The sequence below is a fragment of the Mixophyes fleayi genome, chromosome 8 (assembly GCF_038048845.1).
Source record: "Mixophyes fleayi isolate aMixFle1 chromosome 8, aMixFle1.hap1, whole genome shotgun sequence".
NCBI classification, from domain to species: domain Eukaryota; kingdom Metazoa; phylum Chordata; class Amphibia; order Anura; family Limnodynastidae; genus Mixophyes; species Mixophyes fleayi.
The window spans coordinates 60,383,236-60,401,530 of record NC_134409.1 but is presented as its reverse complement, the minus strand read 5'-3'; the positions used below and the strand labels follow the sequence as shown (position 1 = coordinate 60,401,530).

At 38.3% G+C, this 18,295-nt stretch overlaps 1 protein-coding gene across 4 annotated transcripts in view; it reads right to left on the bottom strand.

Annotated features, from left to right (window-relative positions):
* Positions 1 to 18,295, bottom strand: part of KCNT2 (potassium sodium-activated channel subfamily T member 2) — a 614,388-nt gene that overhangs the window by 152,507 nt on the left and 443,586 nt on the right. For all 4 annotated transcript variants that reach the window (XM_075182645.1, XM_075182644.1, XM_075182642.1 and 1 more), the window contains exon 14: positions 14,842 to 14,950. In XM_075182645.1, coding sequence (XP_075038746.1) covers positions 14,842 to 14,950 — 109 coding nt within the window. The remainder of the gene's footprint in view (positions 1 to 14,841; positions 14,951 to 18,295) is intronic.

The following is an 18,295-nucleotide window of genomic DNA, read 5'->3' as shown; positions in this document are numbered from 1 at the left end:
TCCGTGCAGGGTGATTACCATGGGTAGAATATTTTGTAGGAAGCTTCAGTTAGCCATGGCAGGTAGGAATAGACCTCATTCCCTAATTACATTAAACGATGGGATCAAGGCGGATTTGAACATTTGGACCACTTTTCTAAAGAAGTTTAACAGTTCCAGAATCTGGCCACCCCTGCCTCTTTCCACCAGGATGTTAGATTTGTATACAGACGCAGCAGGGTCCAAGGGGTTTGGAGCTTATTTCCAGGGCGAGTGGTGTTCATCTCCTTGACCGACAGATTGGATTGATAATGGCTTGGTCCAAAACTTATTGGTTTTTAGAGTTATTCCCCATCATTGTGTCCTTGGAGTTAGGGGCTCCTCAGCTTAGCAGGCGCAATGTTTCCTTTTGGTGCTACAATTTGGGCGTGGTTCAGGCGATCAATCGTCAGAGTGCATCTTCTAGGCGAGTGGTTAATTTATTGCATTTTCTGGTGCTTCGTTGCCTAGACTTCGACATAAATTTTACACCAAACACGTCCCTGGAATAGATAATTGTATAGCAGACTCCCTGTCCTGTTTTGATTGGATGAGTTTTAGAGTGATAGCTCCTCTTGCCAACCCCATCGGAATATCATGTCCATCTTATGTTTGACAGATGGTCAAGCCGGCATAAGATTCCTGGCCGATGCTTCTGTAGCTCCACCCACTTGGAAGTCCTATCGGTTGGCATGTAGGTTGTGGGAAAACGTTCTGTTCTCCTGTAACAACCGTCCCCCAGGGACTCATCACGGTATTGCTGATTTCATGTGGGGATGCAACCAGGAAGGTCTTAGTAAAACAGCTATGGCATCAACCTTTGCTGGTATATCCATTATGGCAAAAATGCAAGGGCTTCCAGATCTCACAAAAACGTTCCTTATCAGTAAAGCATTAAAAGTGTGGGCCAAACTTCACCCTATTCTCTGGGATAATAGGAGGCTGATAGATCCATTATTGCTGTCTCGTATCATTTCAGCCTTGCCTCAGGTATCTGCAGATTCCTACGAAGTTACTCTTTTTTGCACAGCTTTCTCGATGGCCTTCTACGGTGCACTTTGTTCCAAAACAGATCAGGCGGTGACAGGTCATTGGTTTTCTCTGCTCAGTCAACAAGATAAGATAATTTGCCCGGTTCATCTATGTCATCAGCTAGCAGGGTTACGTCCCAATCAAGCCGATGTTTGACTTGTGCACAGAGATGGATCTCCTATGACTAAATTTCAATTTCACGCATTACTGAAGCGTGCCCTAGTTTCTTTAGGCTTACCATCCTCGGATTTTGGGACTCATTCTTTCCATATTGGGGCGGCTACAGCTGCAGCATCAGGAGGGGCATCCGTGGCATCCATTCAGACCTTAGCAGGTGGAAGTCCAACAGTTATAAAAGTTACATTAGACCTGATGTTTAACTATGTTTTGTTCCTTTTCCGAAGCTCTGCTCTACCTCTTTTTCTATTTTTTAGTGGTAGACCTAGGGCTATGCTGCTTGCTACTTTTAGCGGTGGCATGAAGGGATTTTTCCTATTCTTCCTACGGTTGGCCTGATTGGCTTTGAACCTTCTGGGGTTTTATAGGTTTTTACCTTCATTTGGGTCACAGCTTCTTCCGTTTCCGTTGCTATACAGTGTTTTTTTTGTAAATGGTGTGTTTTATAAATAAGAATCCTTCAGGTTGGGTTGTAGGGCGTGTTTTGTAGTTCCCCTCCGTCTCAAAGTCACCTCCCCTCTTTTTTCAGTTAGCGCTCTTTGTCTTAGGTCTGGCAATTTTTGGAAGATGTTTTAGTTTCTGTTGTACAGTAGGTTCTGGCGGTCATCTAGGGAGGTGAATTTAAGCTTGTGTCCAGTTTAACCCTTACACATGTTTTGTATCTTCTGTCGCAGGTGTGGACAACAAGAAGATGATTATTTGGTTTTTGGGGCATTCTTATGTTTACTGGGCAAGCAAGCATGTTATGGCTCAAAACTGCATTTGGTTGCCTGCTCAAGTCAGATGGATAGGAAATAGGGGCATGAAATGGGCCGAATTTATTCCACTCCTTTTCAGTGAAATTAACGGGCATGGTATTTCTGATATTCTGGCTATACATTTAGGGGGTAACAATGTGGGCCTGGGTAAATCGTTGGATCTCATTATTAGTATGCATGATGACATGTCAGCTGTTGCCCATAAATGGCCTAGCATTAGATTGTGCTGGTCATATATAATACAACGCCTGCAATGGAGGTCGAATATCCCCACTGTCGCTATAGCATCCATTATTAGGAAGGTAAATCAGTCAGGCAGTAAATTTGTCCGGCCGCTGGGGGTTTTGGCTATACAGTATCTCACCCTTTGTTGAAAGCAGAATATTCCTATTTGTTTAGACCGGATGGGATACATTTGTCTGATGAAGGGATACAGTACTTTAGAGACCAGTTGTGTTGGAAGTTGAGGGCTGTGGTTAGGTCTGGTGTTAGCGGGCCTCATATCTATATATAGATTGCGGCGTGGGTTGGAGAACAGTGCAGTCGGTAGGTGTGCATATGGTGCTGGTTCACCTTGTCAAAGGTCACTACCCCCCTTTTCGTTGGTGTCATCATATGGTTGGTCTGCCGGTGAGACCAACCATAATACTGTTAACATTTGAATTGACCTAATAACATACTAGAATGCTGTTGACCATGCAAATTGTCGACTTAATGATACTGTTGACTCTTGAATTGTTGACCTAATGTTGTCAATTTTCTCAACTTATATCAAATGATTTTCTTGCCATTAACCGCATACACTCTTGCTTCAGGTGTTGGCATGGCAGGTAATTGTTTAGTAGCTGCTGCAGTGATCTACATGCGGTTGGTGAATGCCAAAAATGGCCAGAATTTTTACGGACCATAGACAGCAACTCCTACACTTCCCTCTTATATTTTAAGAAATTCAGAAAAAACAAGTTTTGTATGCAAAGCATGGTACATGTTGAAATTCACCCAGTCATAACACACACACACTACATTTGCTCCATTATCAGCAATGAGAAATCCTGGGAAGAGTCATAGTGGGAGGACACATTATCAATTTTACTACACTATATGCTGTTATAATTTTTGCATTTCATGTGTTGCCATATGTATTACAAGGAAATATAAGAAGATTATCCCCAACACTATTCTGTACACCCATTAGCACTTTATGTATATTTAAATTCTTTATTATTCATATTTGGATTTAGTGGAGTCCAAAATATGCAGTGTGTGCAACTTTTGGAGGAGCGCTCTAATTATACCCATACACATTAATATGCATTTTGCTGTGACATTCCTGAGTTTTTCCAACAGATTGACACTGGCATGTTTCTTAGTAAAGCCAATGAGTAGCTTGACTGTGTTTGACTTTGAGCAGCACACCCCCCAAAAAAGTATTTCTTAATTGTAAAATCCCACGTGTTTGATTGTGAAGGCAATTGTGTGAGGGGCAGTATCACATTTCTACTAGTAAGCTGCCAAAAGACAAAGTGCAGTGTTTAACGGCACAACCCAAATAAAACAAAGCATTTTCTTAAACAAACCAATTGTAGTCATTTAAATGATATTGTAGAGCAACGTCTACATTGCAAGGTAACAGGCCCTCATTTCCCCATCTCATTGCGCATTCACGTGGTGTGCTAAGGGGTAAAGCTACTTCAAGTAGCTTTACTCCTTTTGTCAATCATAGATCAGTCTATAGACCAGGAGAATCCCAGGACTAGTCATGTAAATAGTACTTTATAAACCTCTATGAGAAAAAATATCATATAGGAAGAAAGTGCAATAAAGGGCACTCCAAATCCAAATACATTTCTCAATCTCAAAGAAAACATCAGCTCTTGACATAAGCATTAAGGGAAAAGTTACTGATGAATGTGGAGCTTTGTCTAAAAAATGTAAATAGCTAACATTGCATACATCACATGCAAGAAAGGGCTCAAACCATGACCATGTTTTGCTAGTAGTGGTCCTTCTACTGCTATTACACATACTAGAATGCTCATTGCAAAAGATAGTGCCTAACATGGTAATACATCTTCTGTAACTTCACATGCACACCTTCTCACTCTAAGTGTAGGTCTATCACCTCCAAAATAGCCAAAGCAGTGCATGACAAGAACACTGAGGCTGAAGAACAAATTGGGCATTCACAGAATCCTGAGCAGAATCTCAGGGTGTCCATGAGTGCTATATGTTAGTCTGACATTTCAGATTCTGGCACTGTAATTATAGGACAGCTTCCTTCTAAAATGTCACAACCTTTTGGAAAGGGTGTGATACATATGTTTGACAGCTACATGACTGATATTTATATGGTCGACACCATAATAAAAAAAGTTTTGGAAAGTCAGCAATAATGACATTGACAGTATCATTAGGTTGACAATTGAAATGAAGACAGTATTATAAGGTCGAAAATTAAAATACAGGCAGTACTATTAAATCAACAAAAATATCCCTAAGCCTATCCATAACTCTATCCCTAACCATATACCATTGTCCACATTTGAATTGGAGACCTAATCATATTGCCTACATTTAAATTGCCAACCTAATAATACTCTTGACCATGGAAATTGTTGACCTAATGTTTGTCGACTTTCTGAATGTCGACCAATTTAATGTCTAGCCGTCTAACACATACCTCTAATGGGGTGATACATATGTTCAACATTTACAAGTTCATACCTTTGGAAATGTGAGCATGAATTGTAATGATGATGACTTTGACAGCCCACTGGGTAGGTGCATTGCCTTCAGCAGCCTGCTTACTGGGGTCCGGAGCACTTACCTGGCCTTCTCCATCGAGTCATGCGCCTGTTCTGATGGCAGGCGTCATTTTGGATATTTTATCTCCTTTGATTTTCAGCCATAGGTTAATTAGTTATTATTCCTTCTAATGTCATCCAACTATTTAAGGACCCTGGATCATCCAGAGCATGCCAGATTTTCCTGTCCTGTGACTTGAGTAGCTTCCAGATTGTATGGCTTCCTGTCCCAACTCTGAGAGCTAAGGATATCTGCTAACGTTGGCGCAGCTCTAGTAGGAGGTGCAGAGTCTAATTTACCCCCGCTCTTCTTCATAAACCCCCGCAAGGAGGTATGGGTTTTGCCGCAGGAGGCGCGCAGGTCACGGTCCTTCCACTGAGCCATTAGCGAGGTACAAAAGAGAGGGCAGTTAGACGAGCCGGATCAACAACGTGCAGGCAGCAGAGATACTCAGGGACAATCCAATAGAGTGGTCAGGTAAGCTGGGTCGATTACTTTCGGGTGATGCAGTTCACTGGGAAATATCCAGGAGAGAAGCCAGACAAGCCGGGTTCAACAAGGTAACACTGGAGAACAGGAGAGAGAGATCAAGAACAGCTGAATCGTACACAGGAATGAAGCACAGGAACGCTGGAGCAGGGTAACCCAATACTCTGGCACCAGCATGGTGCCAGAGCCTGCCTTAAATAGAGCCAACAGCCAAAAGTAGTGCTGATTGCGTGATGTCAGCGGACACAACTGGAGATCCTGATACGTACAGCAGGGCCGGCGATACTGCCGGAAGTATCGCATCTGGATGCCTGGCAACCATACGCGGCAGGGGAAATGACAGGCACCCATCCCAATGCAGCAGAGGGATGACGCCTGACACTATGCTGCTGGACTCCTGCTATATTGGCTTTCTAAATCTGTGCATCTTCAATTGTATCCAGCATCATATGTTTCTAAACTAATCCTGGTATTCTGGGATCCTGTAATACTTTTATCCTCTCCTATCAGTCTCACCTTGTACCCATCCGGAAAATCTGTTGAACACCTTCACCTCATTAGATTCCGTGCCTCCGTGGTGGGTGGAGTCAAAAAACGCAGACCATGAAGAATCTTATATTCCTGCCTAGATCTGTGACAAGCACATGTAGAATCCTCCTCCTCATCCCTTCAGCATAGTAGTGCAAGCACACAATGCCAAGTCATTCACAGCACCCTGTCTTTTGGCTGCTTACTTGTACAGACTTGATACTTCCCCTCACACAATAGCTTTCAGATTGAAATACTTGGGATTTTAAAAGCTAGAAAAAATATTTTTCCCAATTTTACTAATATACTATTACTGCCAGTAGCCACTGCTTGTCATCTCTTCACTTTCTCACACACAATTTATCAGCACACAATTCCAGCAAACTGATTTGTAAATAAACTGTTAAGATGTGTGCAGAAAAATCACAGCTATTATAATATATATTGCCTCTTTCACGATGTCCAGAATTGCAGCAAACGTTCTACCCACATGATATCACTTCCAAAATGGCAGCGGAGAACAAAGGGAGGGCTATATATAGAAGATAACGATCCAAAACTTGTGAGATCTAACATTTTACCGAAAATTACGCTTTGCCTCATTTTCAGATCTGAATTTGGTGCAAGAAAAGAGTCATGACTCGACTCAGTACCCTAAAATTTGGATATGTAAGATTTTTCAGAATCTGAACCGCTCGTCTATAAAGTACAACAAAATGCTTCAAGGCAAGTTCAGTTTTTTCTGTAACAACAAAATATAACTTAGTCCGGCACTGAAATGACTGCTCAGACTCGGTACCAGCGCTGGGGATCTGCACCCCAAAAGTAGATAATTAAACAACCAAGGTATGCGGTGGTATGTCCGAGTCTGCCACAAAAACACTCATGCACAAAGTATATATTTATAAAATGTTTATTCTAACATATAAAAAACCATAATAGGTACAACCAATGAGGACTATAATCTGTGCCAAAACAATTGGTTGCGAGGTAGGTGCACCTACACGTTTAACCAGATATTATATGTACCAGTCCAGCAACTGTATAAAAACCGTTCCACTCTAATATTATAGAGATTGCGATATATTTTTCACGGAATTTCCAAACCCTGTCAGGGAATTTAAATGGAGAATAAAGTGATGTATTTGGGAGGTCCAACTCCGGAATAACTGATGAAATCCAATACGAAATATCAAAAGGTAACAAAGGTCTCTTACCAATTCTGGCGATGTATTATAGGACCAGTACCTTATTCTGTACTATGTACTGTGTAACCGACATGGATCCTCCTCCTCTAGATGCAGAAAATATACGGAGCTCTATGGATAGCTCTTGTTCTCACCACATGAACTCCAAACACTAGCGCGTGGTCTCGCTAGTGACCGACGTCATAGAAGTGCGTCCCCGTCTCCTCCGGGACTCCTCGGGACTCTTCAAAAGTATAAAGTTGAACGGTGATAGAAAGATGCACTGGTATAGGCACTAGACTGTAGTCCACAAAAATGGTTAAAATAATTGCTGTTCATCTGACGCGTTTCATCCCCATATAGGCGATTTCCTCAGAGATAGTTTCCACACTGACTTCAGTCGTCTTTTAAGACCACAGCAAATTACAAACAATTAACACCTGGTAAAAAATTAACCCTTTGTGAATCATGCATGAGTGTTTCGTCCCTATACTTGTAGAGGGTATTATATCCATTAGAAAAAGCATATATATATATATATAAAAAAGCAAACCAAACAAAATTCTACACATATTTCCAAGTGGACATTTTTCATATGTAGTGATGTTCTCTTGTTGTTTTAACATTTCTTCTTAAAAACATACAAGTATCCATGTGCTTAGTTGTTCCTCCACATATATACATGCATATAATTATACATATATATACATAGTATTTATCAAGTTACACACACAACCATTTTTGAAAATATATATATATACACATGTATTTTATTCTATTTAGCTAACATTCTAACGTGAGAATAGATTGACATTAGCAAAATTGCTATTTACTAGATCCATATTTTAATAAACATGTGACTATAATGAGAAAGGTATAGAATTTTTAAAAAAATATATATTACAGAAACCAGAATCTACCATTACTATCAGGCAGACATAGAGCATAAAAAATATATAAATAAAATAATAAAAAGGAAAAAGGGAGATCACTACATAGGCAGACATCTAGTTATCTGGTAGAACTCGTTCATATAATATCATTAAGTTCAAGAGACTCATTTAGACCTACAGGGTACAATGTGTCTAAGAGATAAATCCAGTATACCTCCTGTTTGCATAATTTTTTATATCTATCTCCTCCCCTTGCTGTAGGTTTAACACACTCCAAACCAGTAATAGAGAGACCTTCTGGATTACTATCATGCTTATCACAAAAATGTCTCGACACACTGTGAGATCTCAAACCCTTTAGAATATTTCTTCTATGCTCATTGAAACGCAGTTTAAGTTTTCTTGTCGTACGACCTACATAATATAGGTTACAACTGCACCTCAGTAAGTAAATTACATAAGAAGAATTACAGTTGATAAAACCCCGTATATTATACATTTTCTTTGACTCTATGTTTTCCACTGAAATTTCCTTATTCCTAATATATTTACAGGTTATACAGCGGGCTCCACCACATCTATAAGAACCATCTGGAACTGAGGCGAACCATTTTAGTTGTGTTTCCATCATAGGACTACCGCTACTTCCAGAATTGTCACATGACTTTTTTATTTTTATTTGTGAATGTCTTTTCAAAAAACTTGGTGCCAATAAATTTTTTAAATTATTTGCTTTCTTAAAAACCACTATTGATTTTTCTGGTAAAATAGATTTCAAAACCGGATCTTGTTTTAGTATTGAATAATTAGAGCATAAGATCTTTCTTATTGCTGTAGAAGATTCATTATTATTTAGAAATAAAAGCCCATTCTGTATTTTCGTTATTTTTGTTGACTCTACTATGATTCCTTTTCTCATCACTTTTAGCCCCTGCAGTCTTTTTTAATTCAGGATCAAGAGTCCCATCATTAGTATTCAACAGGGTTCCTCTATTCATTAGTTCTACTTCTTCAAATGCTTGTTTAACCAGTAGGGGAGGGTACCCTCTATCAAGGAAATTTTTGGATAATATCTTGGCCTGATCTAAGTAGGTATCTTTATCCGAACAGTTGCGACGTATACGCATGAACTGTCCTTTTGGTATATTCTTTTTCCATTTGTGATAGTGGGCACTTTTGAAATGGAGATAATTATTACAATCTACCTTTTTAAAGAAAGTGGAGGTGGAAATATTACCATCTTTAACCACTAGGGACAGATCAAGAAACTCCATGTTTGTTTCGTGGTATTTGTGAGTAAATTTAAGATGATATTCATTCTGATTCATGTAATCAACAAAAGCTTGTGCTCGTGCTTCTCCCCCTTTCCAAATAAAAAACAAATCATCTATATAGCGGCCATAGAGGACGAGGTCCGCCCCGAACTCACCCGCCCACACGTGGGACTCTTCAAAGGCTCCCACGTACAGGTTGGCATAGCTCGGGGCGAAGCGCGTCCCCATGGCCGTCCCTTTAATCTGCAAATAATAATTACCATCGAATAAAAAATAATTGTGCGTTAAAATAAAAAATATTGAATCTACCAGAAATTTCTGTAGTTCAACTGGCAATTCGTCATTTAGTTTAAGTGCTTCTTCTATCACCTCTATCCCTTTCGTGTGTGGAATATTTGTATAAAGCGATTCAGCGTCCATAGTTAAGAACGCAAATTTATCTTCCCACCTAATATCTTGTAGTAGACCTAACAAATGTGATGAATCCCGTATATGTGATCTTAGTTTTGTCACTAATGGTTGTAAATAGAAGTCTACATAACTCGACAGATTCGCTGTCAACGATCCGAGACTTGAAATAATGGGACGCCCAGGAGGTGACTGTAGTTGTTTATGAATCTTAGGTAAGTGGTAGTATATCGGTGTAATTGGATGAGATACATATAAAAATCCCATTTCACTTTTTGGAATTATACCATCTTCTACACTTAGATCCAAAAAATCCTTCAATAATACTTTATATAATTCTCCAGGGTTCTTAGATAACTTCTTATAAAACACCTCATTACCCAATTGTCTATGTGCTTCTGTTTTGTAATCTATCAGATCCTGTATAACCACCCCCCCACCTTTATCGGCATTCTTAATGATGATAGATGAATCCTGTTGCAACAATTTTAAAGCCTCCTGTTCCTGAAATGATAGATTAGCAAGTCTCTTTCTTTTATTGGTTTTTGTATTACCTCCCTTATTCCTAACTGTACCATTAGCTTGAGAACATAACTCCCTAAATTGTTCCATAGTTACTTTATAAAAACAGTCCATTTGAGGACTTTTCATAAAAAATGGAAAAAATTCTGATTTTGATTTAAATTTAGATCTATCATGTGTATTATGTTGATTGATATCAAAAATGGTAATGGGAGAGTCTCCTACGCAGTTATTCTGAGCCCATAATTCTTCTAAAGTATCCAATGCCTGGACTTCTTGATCAGTATCCACAACAATGGGTTGGCAAGTAGTCTTTAATCCTTTAGTTTTCAGATTTTTATTTATAAAATATTTTTTCCGGCAGAGTAATCTCATGTACCTGTTTAGTTCCGTGAATAATTCAAAAAGGTTGGGACCTGTTGAAGGGGCAAAGTTCAGTCCTTTGCTGAGGAGTTCAATCTCAGCTTCAGTTAACACTTTTTTTGATAGATTAAAGACTCCTCTCTTATCGAGGGGTCTGGAATCTCCACTTCTCTTGTGATTCTTCACTCTTTTTTTACTTTTATTATTATCTTTATTTTTATTTTTAGTTTTAATTTTGTTGTTATCATTATTTCCACTTTCTTTATTAATTGGATCTTTCCTTTCTTTGTTAATCTTATTAGTCTTTAATATTTTCTTTCTATCTCTCCCCACCCTCTTTGTATTGTTGGCTTTACTAGAGATTATAATATCTTTCATCTGATTAATATCTGCATCTCCCTTGAACTGAACAATAGAATCTTCTATGTATTCGTCCATATTGTCTTGTTTTAATTCCAGTTCCTGGTGTCTAGATCTGATGTATCCTCCCTGTCTTCTGATAGATGCCTTGATCTCTTTTTGGTTGTACCTGTTGAAAGTAATTGGTACCGATTTGGATGTAATATCTCTTTTCCTTTTTCTTTTTGTAACTGCTGTATCCCTAAAAAAGACACTGCTTCTGTATTTTTGTTATTTTTAGTTTTGTTTTTATTTCTATTTGAGGATACTGCCCAACTTGAGTCATCATCCTCTGACACTCTTGGGTCATTATTGTAAGATTCTTTGGGGACTTTTGGTCTAACTACTCTTTGATCTTGTAGATGTGTTTTATCAAAGTGGTTTCTCCCTCTCTCAGTAGATCTACTTCTATGTGGTGAATTTCTATATTTTCTAAAAGGAGAGGGGACATAATTTATTTTTGAAGATCTAAATTGAGATCGCATCTCCCCATATCTCCGCCCACTGAAACTTCTCTCCGATTTGCCTTCCCTCCTAAATTTATTGTAGGTCCTCACCTTATCTTGTTGATAGTCTTGTACATCCCTATCATATTTGGACTCTTTGGTTTGTATTAATTGACGTTCATATTCTACTACTCTCTCGTTAGTCTTTTTATCCCTTTGAATAAGGGTTTCAATCTCCTCATACGTCTCTAGTTTGTTTTTGATAACTTCAATCTCCTTAGATAGGTTTTTAGCTTTCTCTTCCCTATATTTAATCAATACTTTCATTAATGAAATAGAACATTCATCTAAAATCAGATTCCATTGAGACAGCATATCAACATCATCCTGGAATGGGAAAGTTTTAAACAGTCTTAAACCCCTTGGAACCATTTTCTTATCTACATATCTTTGTAGACTAATACCATCCCACCAGTGTCTCATCTCAGCTTTCAATAGATTTTCCAATTTGTTAAAATCTCTATTCAGGCTATGTTCTCTGAGTGGGACACTGGTGCGACCAGACTCACAATTCAAATAGGATTGTCTCCTCCTACTTCTATCCTCAAAACTGGATAGGGAAGTCATATTCTATGCCGGATATGCAGAAAAAAGTATCAACAAAATATAACTTAGTCCGGCACTGAAATGACTGTACCTATTATGGTTTTTTATATGTTAGAATAAACATTTTATAAATATATACTTTGTGCATGAGTGTTTTTGTGGCAGACTCGGACATACCACCGCATACCTTGGTTGTTCAGTTTTTTCTGTGACTATTAATCACTTTACAATAGTAATAATAATAATAATAATATGGCTATCTTAAACATTTTCACCTCATGCTCCATAATCTTGTTAAATAAAAGGAATAGTCAGGGAACATTTTTCACTGAAGGCAAAATGTATAAAAAGAAACCAAGATCAAAAAAGAAATATAATATTGCCTCCCTGTCACAGCTTCTCATAAAATACCATTTCATCTTCTTAATCCCTGGACCAGCAGGATGCCAATTGAAATATATTTCTTTTCTACAAACTCTCTGACCAAGCGAGTCTTCTTTTTTTAAAATTCTCCCCAGGAAAAATAGACATAGCTGCTCTGGGTAGTCAAAGCAGGGATGGGGTTAAATTCAATATTCTGTTCCTTGTGTAAGGTTACCAAGGTCCTTAAAAAAAAAAACCCAAGCAGCAATAATGTCATAAATATCTTTTCCATTTCTTTACAACTGTAGAAATAAGTTAGGATTTTATATTTTATCTTGTAATATTGTATTTGTATCTAAGTATTTTTGTTGAGTTTTTACATTTAACTAATACATTTTTAAATAATGAACAAAGCATTGAAAAAGAAGAAAATTGTTGACACATTAGTATTTGAACATATAAACAACAGAAGATAAACAATTGACAATGCTCAACAGTAACAGCCCAAGGCCAAATATGGAGTTTTAGTATTTCTTCAATTACAAGCAATAACAAGATTCATAGAGTTTAAGATGTGATTTTTGCAGGACATAAGAATGCTTAAGAATATCAATAATATTGTTGTATAAGAGTAAGTAGGAAGGGCATAATGGTACACAGTGGAGGGAAAAATCAGTGGTATCTTCTATTAAGCAGTGCACTTCAAGCCAGAGCTTGGCAATACAAGGGTAGGACAATGAATAATAATTCATTTGTAAAGGGAAATACATGAAATATATTTGTAAAGTGAACGCACCATCCCCCATATAGAAGAGCATATGGGGGATCCTGAAATCCCCACATTTTACGGCAAAGTTACTTCTCCCTGCACCTGTAGTCATGATCCTTCAGTGCTCATAGTTTGGAGTTTGAATGTAAAGTGTTGCAAATGAAGAACAAGAAAACAAAGGCAAGTATCATGATACCAGGATGTTATGGCAGGAGCCCACTTATCTAGCCCTGGTAACTTGTGGTTCTAAATAACACAGGCATAGAGATATGATACAATAGTACCTTTATTACAATAGACAAATACACTGTAACCAAAAGCAAAACAACCAGAAAATCACCAAATTTAAATTGCAACACGACACCATTCAACAGTCATTTTTAAGGCAATCAAATACGTTCTTTCCAGATGGTAGTGAATTGCACCCCTAGACACCCTACTCCAGTAGGCATACCGGGTAGACAGACCTATGAGCAACTCCCAATGGAGCAGAGTTTCTTCCAGGTAACAGGCTTGCAATCTGGTCACCCTTTAGAACTGGTTGGAGACAGGACTTCAACCCAGACTCAGAAAAATCACTAACAACCCTTGGGTCCTCTTTCAGGACCTTCATAAATAGTCCATCTTTCCCTTGGTTGAAAGTGCATCCCTGAAAGTTAATCCAAGTTCAGACAAGATGTAATTGGCTCCTACATTCTTAGGGATTAGAGATGAGAGTGAGAACATATCATCCCCATGTGGGTTTCCTTGCTGCTGGCCTGGTGCCTAGCAGTCCGAAACAATTCCAGGGAATAGCTATTCAAACCAGTTGGTGATTGACTTAGTCCTGGTAGTAACAGAGAATACCTCTACTAATTTCTCGCTTTTGGTGACGTGGAAGGGGATTTAGATGATTCAGACTTCCTGTTTGCAAGAGGGGTGGGACAGCTGGCCAGGAAATTAAGATGTTATCCAATGATAAATCCAGATGACTATGTGTAACCCAGCTAGCTTTATTTAAGAATAGGGTGGTTACATTTATGTCCATCCTGATTGTCAGAGGTTGCAATGATATGCTTAATAAAGTTCAAAGTTCTATTCAACTAGACAATCTAAATAAGTTTCATGCATTTTATTGTTCAAAGTGACAGATGGGAAGACCCATCTTGTCACAGCAAGCAACCCAGAGAGTTTTATTGTGAAGTTTGAGTTACTTCTAAAATTATATTGAAATCCTGTTTACATTAAAGGGAAAGTATCCCTAAAATAAGTCCAGTGTTATTTAGTACATTGCATTAAATAAAATAATTCATAGTTACACTTGTACATAGAATTAAATAATAACCTGGAAACATGTGTATGTTTGAAAACAAATTGGTCTGAATTCTGCCTTTGTGGTCCCATGCAATGTGAGAATGCCCACACACAAACATACCAGGCCCCTGATTGAGGGAGATTCTCAGACTTGCAATAATAAAATCCCTATCAGCTTTGATCAAACAGTTCTAGAAACATGCGCGTAAAGTCAACTCTCAACTGAACTGCATGGGCATCCTTATGATCCAGTTGTCATGTTTATCCTTTGTATTCTGAATACAACTGACTTCTTATTCTCATCAACGGAATCAGTTTCTTTGGTTTCACATATCTGTGTAACAACAATATTTCATCTAAAGCTCCAAGATTAATACCATTAATTTCTGTGCATACTTTTACTGAATAATCTACTCTGCTCACAGCACGACAGGTGGTATTGCAAGGCACTGACATACATGCATTACATTTTGTTTCTGAGACCCTGATAAATACAGAAAGCAATACTTACTGTCCTCTTGAGGTATGAACTAACAAAGTGATTAATGTAGAGGTTGCTGGACATATGCAGTTCAGAGCAAGCATTGCATATTTAAATTCTTCTTCACACACAACATGATCTGAAAAGCAAAAAGAACAATTTAAGCTTTACAGCACAACTTTTATTTATAGGCATTGTCCATTTTAGAGAAAAGGGTGATTTTAGGTTGGGATTACATGTGCCTGAAATTCCTCCAAAGCAAAAGTTATTTCTTGGGAGATTATTACATTTAAAACAAAAAGTCTTGAGGTTGTACAGTACAGGTCGCTCTGTGTGACTGGGTCTGAACCCAGCATCCATCAGGCATTCTAACACTATGTGCCTCAATGAGTGAATCTTGCCTCAACACACCTGAAACCCACTTCATCGTTCATCATAATTCTCCCTCTTACAATACCCATGTCAATTAGTCGAGTACTTGTTACCAGAGCCGTAACAAGACATTTTAGTGCCCTGGGCAAGAGAGACCACTCGTGCTCCCCCCCCCAATCTTCATGTGTAAATGCTGCCTCCCAATGGTGGTGCACTATCTAAGGAAATGTCACCATCCTACTTTGGGTGTGTGCTTAGCCTTTTACAAGTGCTAAACTGTTCGCTAGGCATATATATGCCTATTCCCTTGCATTCAGCCCTGATATTAAATTAATAGCACCCACGTTTATGAAACCACCCTGCCCTTAATCAGTCCTAAAATTGATTGAATAGCATTCGTAGTTAATAAATATGCATATTCCTCCCACCAGCTAGACATTAAATTAATAGCATTCCAAAGTCCTATTTCCTCCAACCAGACCCAATATCAAGCTATCATACAAATTGCCAACACATTTAATAGAGGCTATTATTGATATTATAGACATCACTGCCTCTTAACTCTATATATATATATATATATATATATATATATATATATATATATATATATATATATATATATATATATACACATAAACTATTATTTAACTGTATACCTTAGCGCTGATACACTAGCTCAGCACATAATATTTTGTCACATTCTAAGTTTTAATTTGACAGTCTAGTTACAATTATTACCAAAGTGTCACTTAAACTTCAAAGGTATATTTTATATAGAAAATATTTGTACAGATGTTGTTGGTAGTAATGCATTCCATGTTACAGTGTTTATAGACTGTTAGAGAGCAGCAATGCAGTCACTCACTCTTGGCTTCTTCATATTACAAAGTAATATCTGCCCCTCTAGCATTGAATGAAGACATGCCACAGACTACATTGTACAGTCACAATCAAGCAAAACCTGGGATAATGTGGCTAATGTGTGATAAGAAGTCCTTCACAGTGTGTCTAATACTCTGTTGTTTCTCAATGTGCAGCATGAATTCACCACACCTCATATACAATGTCAGACAGAAATCTTGCACCTTTGGAGAGGTGTGTTAGAGATTTGTCTGAAGGCAGATAATGCACATAATCCAGTGATTTGTTGTTGTGAAAAATAAAAACTTCATGTCTCATGAATTGTACCATTTTTTTAAACTCCTCCTGGTTCTACAGATCTCTTTAATGTATTTTTAAGTGATGTCTTTTATGCAGAATCAGCAAAGTACAACAATGTAATTATTTAGTGACATGGAGCAATGCAGCTAATTACATGTCTGCTAGTGTAGTGTTGTTAAGAATAACTAATATCTGAATTTGCCAAAAGAATCAATTTATCAATGAGGATTGTCAGCATTCATATCACATTAAGCTTTTATGCTGTATTTTTACAGTGTTTTTTTGTTTTTATTTTTTAAAGTGAATGCTTTACTTTAACCATTATCCTTTATCTATACCCTTTACCCCACCCCTCTCTCCTTCTCTCTCCCCCACTCACTCCCTCAGCCCCCTCTTCCCTCTCTCCCTCAGTTCACCTCCACTAGCTCCATCCGCTCCCCCTTGAATTCTCTGCAGTTAAATTGGGTCTCTTCTGTATTGTTGGCTCCTCTTCACTGACAGCTTTGTGACATCATCAGCGAAGCTGCAGTGAGCAGAGAGTCGGGCATAATTGCAGTCTTTGTTTTGAGGACGGGCAGGTGCTGCTCCAGGAGGGATTTGGTAGGGGCAAATAATAGGCGGCTGTGGTGCCCCCTTGACCTTGCACCCTGGGCCCCTCATTTTGGCCCTGCTTCTTACACTCTAAAAGTATTGCAACCAAGAAGTTTAAGTGCATTTGTTTGGTGCAAAATTGTTGCACTGCACATGAGCACAACTTGTGTACATATTTACAGTGACATGTATTTTGTACTTGCAGCCCTTTGCACTTGAAAAGACAGATTAGCCGTGTTACTGATTGTCATGAATGCCCATCCTGCCTCAGATACAGCAATCTGAAACAGCTGGCTGTGACTAGAGTCACCTTAGTCACTTACTAATGAATAAAGCTGTTTCGCCAACACGATGGATTTACTCTGGAGTCCTTGCATTCACCAAAACCACTTATTAATATTCACACTTAAAACAAATACACAGGTAGCATGTGCCTCACAAGGCTTCATAAATTCACAAAGAATCACAGAGAATATGCTAGATTCAATGTGTTAATCCGAAAACAAATTTCCAAGGCCTAAATGCAAAACACTTAATAACAAGACATACAAAATAAGTTGCACAAATAAGTTTCAGAAATAAAATAGGAAATAAATCCAGAGTTCCTAACTTACTAGTTTAAGACAAGAGAGGAGTACATTTTGGGAAAGATGGCACACTCCAGCCTAGGCAGGTCGCCTCATAGAATGAACAACATTATTTGGTAAGGCAGCTGTTTTAACCTTCCTCACATTGCTCCCACCCCCACCTTTGGAAATGAACTTTCCCAATGTCAGGGCAGTCTGGTTCCCAGAATGACACATGGCTTTTGAAATGAGTTATCTATTTCCTGAGATATAGGCCTAGAATTTCAAAGGACAGGAATTCTCACCTCTGCTCTGCCTGGCTGACTAGGCTGTTTAATCACCCTCTGAAAAGCCTCAGAGATGTTATCTGTCCCTGGGCCTGGTTACTTTCAAAATATTCTTGTCACTTTCCCAGTTCAAATTCATGTTACTCAACAAAGCACACTTTGACATTATTTTACAAGGTTACATATAACATACACATGGACATAGATGGATATTTAGGGGAAAAGTAACAATCAGTGATTAGGTGCAATACATAATCGCCACACTGATACAGTATAGTACAGGTGTGTAGAGGCAAGTTTAGCATGTCCATTTGAGATGAGTCTTATTTTAAATTGCATAGATCTTGAAGCATGTTGGTTGACACATACATTTTGCAACTAAATAAACCAATTGCAAGTTTTGGAGTTGATGATGAGAATTATGGCGTCTTTGCTTAAGAGGCATCTATTTTCTAGACTTAAGACTGCACAAATGTTAAGATGCATGCAACTCAAAATGTGGAA